Source organism: Olea europaea, unplaced genomic scaffold (assembly GCF_002742605.1).
Source record: "Olea europaea var. sylvestris unplaced genomic scaffold, O_europaea_v1 scaffold5426, whole genome shotgun sequence".
Lineage (NCBI taxonomy): Eukaryota > Viridiplantae > Streptophyta > Magnoliopsida > Lamiales > Oleaceae > Olea > Olea europaea.
In genome coordinates, this window is record NW_019263754.1 from 10,499 (window position 1) to 14,201 (window position 3,703).

Below are 3,703 nucleotides of genomic sequence, written 5' to 3' on the forward strand. Positions count from 1 at the left end.
TAATCACCATCAAACAACCTCTTAGTTGTTTTTTCCTTTTTATAAGGTTTTCCTTTTTATCTTAGGCTAGAGGAGGAAAGCTGGAGTCTTAAGAATTTGGATGATATGTTGGACTAGACCTATCTCTAACCTTACCTAGTGATGTTCGAAGCCCTGCCAACCAAAATTTGAACCAATTTTTTCCTCTTAGCTATAATCTCACTCAACAACTTGTTTACCTTCTTTTTCTCACTTGATGCCGTGATGATCTAGCTAAACCTGTAATATGCTGTTGTCTTAACAGGCGGAGCCCCCTGCAATTGTGATTGCAACCTTGGGAAGTCTATCCCAAATGCTTGACAAGCAAATTTTCAAGTTGGATGCCATGCGAGTGTTGGTTATTGATGAGGTGATGAAGATGCTCTTGTCAAATCTTTATTACTTTTATTTCCTATATTATCATATGCTAAATAAATATTTGTAAGTTCACATATAGCAGGCAAGATGCTTTCGTCATACCACCAAAACAGAAGAACAAGGCTAGACACTTCTGAAAGAATCTGATAGTTTCTGCTGATAATAAAAATTTTTGGACCTATACTTATGTTCTTGAAACACAAATGTTTTGATGGAAATTATTTTCACTGAAGCTTCTAATCTAATTGTATACTATATGTTACATGGTGTATAACAAAGTTTTGAGATCGATGAATTGGCATTCAAGTGCTTTTGGCTTAGAGAAGGACTTGGGACACGGAAACAATACCAAACTGGCTCGTAGATATGTCCTTTTTTCCTACAATATTCTGCCCTATACCCATGTCTACTATATCATGCATGGGAGGTGCATGTTTACATCTGAGCAATGTTGAATTTTTACATATAAGTAGTGCTGAAATTTAGATCAAGTTCTAATTACTTTTTCAAATTCAGTGCTACTTGGCACACTAAAATAATATTCATATTGGGAGAAATAACTCTCTAGTCATTTGTTCATCATAGATCAGTCTTGCAGTTCAAGTAGTGTCTGATATTTTGAGTTTTTAACTTTTTTATTTTTGCGCACAGACAAATAGTGCAGGACGCTTGTTCTAGGTGAGTATTGGTATATTACAAGAACATGTAGCCTTCTTAAGAGTGCCCATGCTTCTTCCACTTCATTGAATTTCTTATGCTTATTTGGTCTTTTATCTGCGATATCCAAGCTTTAGTGCCATTCTTGGACCATTGGAACAGATATAATATTATATGCTTTGAATGATTAGGTTGATTTTATGTTCAACTCTTCGAAACAAGTTAGTTCTCTGCGGAAACTTTTGACCAATTACTCATCAATTTATATGCGTCAAACCATATTTGCTAGTGCTTCAATTCCCCAGCACAGACGATTTCTGTACGACTGTAAACAGCAGAAATGGACCAAGGTTTGCTAAAATTTTAATTATCTGAGAATTTGTCACTGAGTCTGTGTCATCCTGTACTAACTGTATGATATCTATGCTGCCCCACTGATTTTCACAGGCTGATGTTGTTCATGTCCATGTGAATCCTGTTGAACCTATGCCATCATGCTTGTATCACAGATTTGTGGTGAGAAGATATTATGCGGAGGAATTGACATTCTTGTTTGCAAGTTTGAAACTACAATCTTTGCACGTTCTATTTATCATTAATTTTTGCCTCGGTTTTTCTGTGAAGTTAGCTTCTTTATTTGGTAATATCATCTTGAAGTCTAACACTCCCCTGCACAACCTTTGTGATGAGGAAATCATCCCAAGTATTTTACTTCGTGTTTTATTTATTGTTGTCTTTTTTTTCATTGGGCTTGTCTAGTGAGTCTAGCCCAAGCCCGTGATATTAGGTTTTTTTACTTTTTACTATTTATATGTTGGAAACTGGAATTGCAAGACAGTTTGATGATTATGATGAATTGAAATTGGTTGTGGCGTCTCCATCCTCTCCCTTCCCCTTTCCCCCTAAATTTTTGGTTCTCCTCCGGTTTCTCCCCCCTTCTCTCTTGTCCTTCCCCTCTTTCTTGCTGTTTTCTTATTTTGTCCTGCATTATTTTGTCATTATATTGTTTTTTTTTTTTGTTTTTTTTTTTATCTAATGTTTTAATTCTTTTAATTTATGCTGCCAGGTATGTGGTAAGACAGAGAGGTATTCATCATTGCTACATCTATTGCAGTCAGATACACCTCAATCTGCCATAATTTTTGTTGGAGAGCAAGTTAGTTCCTCTTATCACCCTCAATTGTTTTAACTGGACTGTAATCATTTTAGTTTTCAGAATAGTTATACCCAGAAAATTGAAATAAACTACAATACTGGTCCACTATGGGAAAGTAGGTCTGAAATGTATGCATTAACTCTCCCCGGAGATAGTTACTAGCTAGATGCCACTGCTCGCAGTACAGCAATGATAAAACTAGTACCATTTTCTTATCATCATAAAATCAATGGTCCACATGCATGTTTTGTTGGAGAAGTATCATGATTTAACCGTCAATTCAGATAGTAAGATGCTCTTGCTGTTCTGGAATGTTGATGGAATGTTGCTTTCTGATAATATGAGCCAAATAATATTCATATGTGAGGCTGAAAAGGTGTACCTATACCTAGTTGCTTAACATTTCTAGGTTTATACAGATATTTGATCGCTGGCCTCCATGTTGCAGTCTAAAATTATTTTTCCCAGTACACTCTTATTGAACTCTGATCCACATTTTTATGAGTCTTACTTTTCTTTTCTTTTTAAAATTTCCTGTACTCTATGATGAGTTAATTTTCTATCTGTCATATGCAATCTTTACTAGAAGTTTTGTACTACAAGTCTCCTTCTTGGGGTAGTCCAGGTTCTGATTTGTCACAAGATCGATTATGCTCTTGGACATCGAATTAGAGTCACAAATCAGTTTAGATTCTCTATTCTGATCTTCAAATTGAGAAAATGTGTAATGTTTGATTTTCAACCTGTAATTGAATTTGGGATTTTGGCATATTAACATCATCTTTCAATTGATATGCAGTCTGAGAAGTCAAAGAATGCTGGAAATCCAGCACCCACGACTCTTCTAGTTGACTTTTTGAAGACTTCACACATGGGATGCTCGGAGATAATTTTACTGGAGGAAAAAATGAATTTCAATGAACGAGCAACATCCTTAGCTGTAAGTACCTTAATGGACTTCAATGAATTTCTCCTCTGCGTGCTTGGTAAAGGAAAGTTAGTGATTGTATGCATTAAGTGGTCTGTGTTGCAATATGCCAGCACGAGTTTCCTCTGTCCAATTTATCTATTTCTTTCATATAGGATGTTAAACTAGGAGGCGGCTATCTTCTAGTTGCAACAGATATAGCAGCTAGAGGTGTTGACCTGCCAGAGACAACTCATATATACAACTTTGATCTACCAAAAGATGCAGTGAATTATCTTCATCGTGCTGGAAGAACAGGTAGGAAGCCATTCTCGGCTAGTAAATGTTTTGTTACCAGCATTATAACATCAGAAGAACGTTTCGTATTGCAGAGATTTGAAAATGAATTGATGTTTCATTGCGAAGAGCTATTGTTGTAAATGAAATTTATCTTTCTCAATTTTGTACTAAATTTAGTTATTCTGTTCTTCTTCACTTCCAGTTGTCTCTGTCTCTTCTATCTTTGTTCTTAGCATTGGTGGCGATTGTGAAAATTAATTTTTTGACCGTTAAAGAGAAAAGTGAAT

General features: G+C 35.6%; 1 protein-coding gene across 1 annotated transcript; it reads left to right on the forward strand.

The window, feature by feature from the left end:
• Positions 1 to 280: 280 nt before the first annotated feature.
• On the forward strand, positions 281 to 3,612 carry LOC111388982 (DEAD-box ATP-dependent RNA helicase 58, chloroplastic-like; the record flags this gene model as incomplete). Its single annotated transcript, XM_023013815.1, has 6 exons — positions 281 to 388; positions 1,245 to 1,403; positions 1,501 to 1,569; positions 2,120 to 2,209; positions 3,009 to 3,149; positions 3,293 to 3,612. Coding segments are annotated over 6 exons (831 nt in total), but the record flags the coding sequence as incomplete, so codon positions are not given.
• Positions 3,613 to 3,703: the final 91 nt, after the last annotated feature.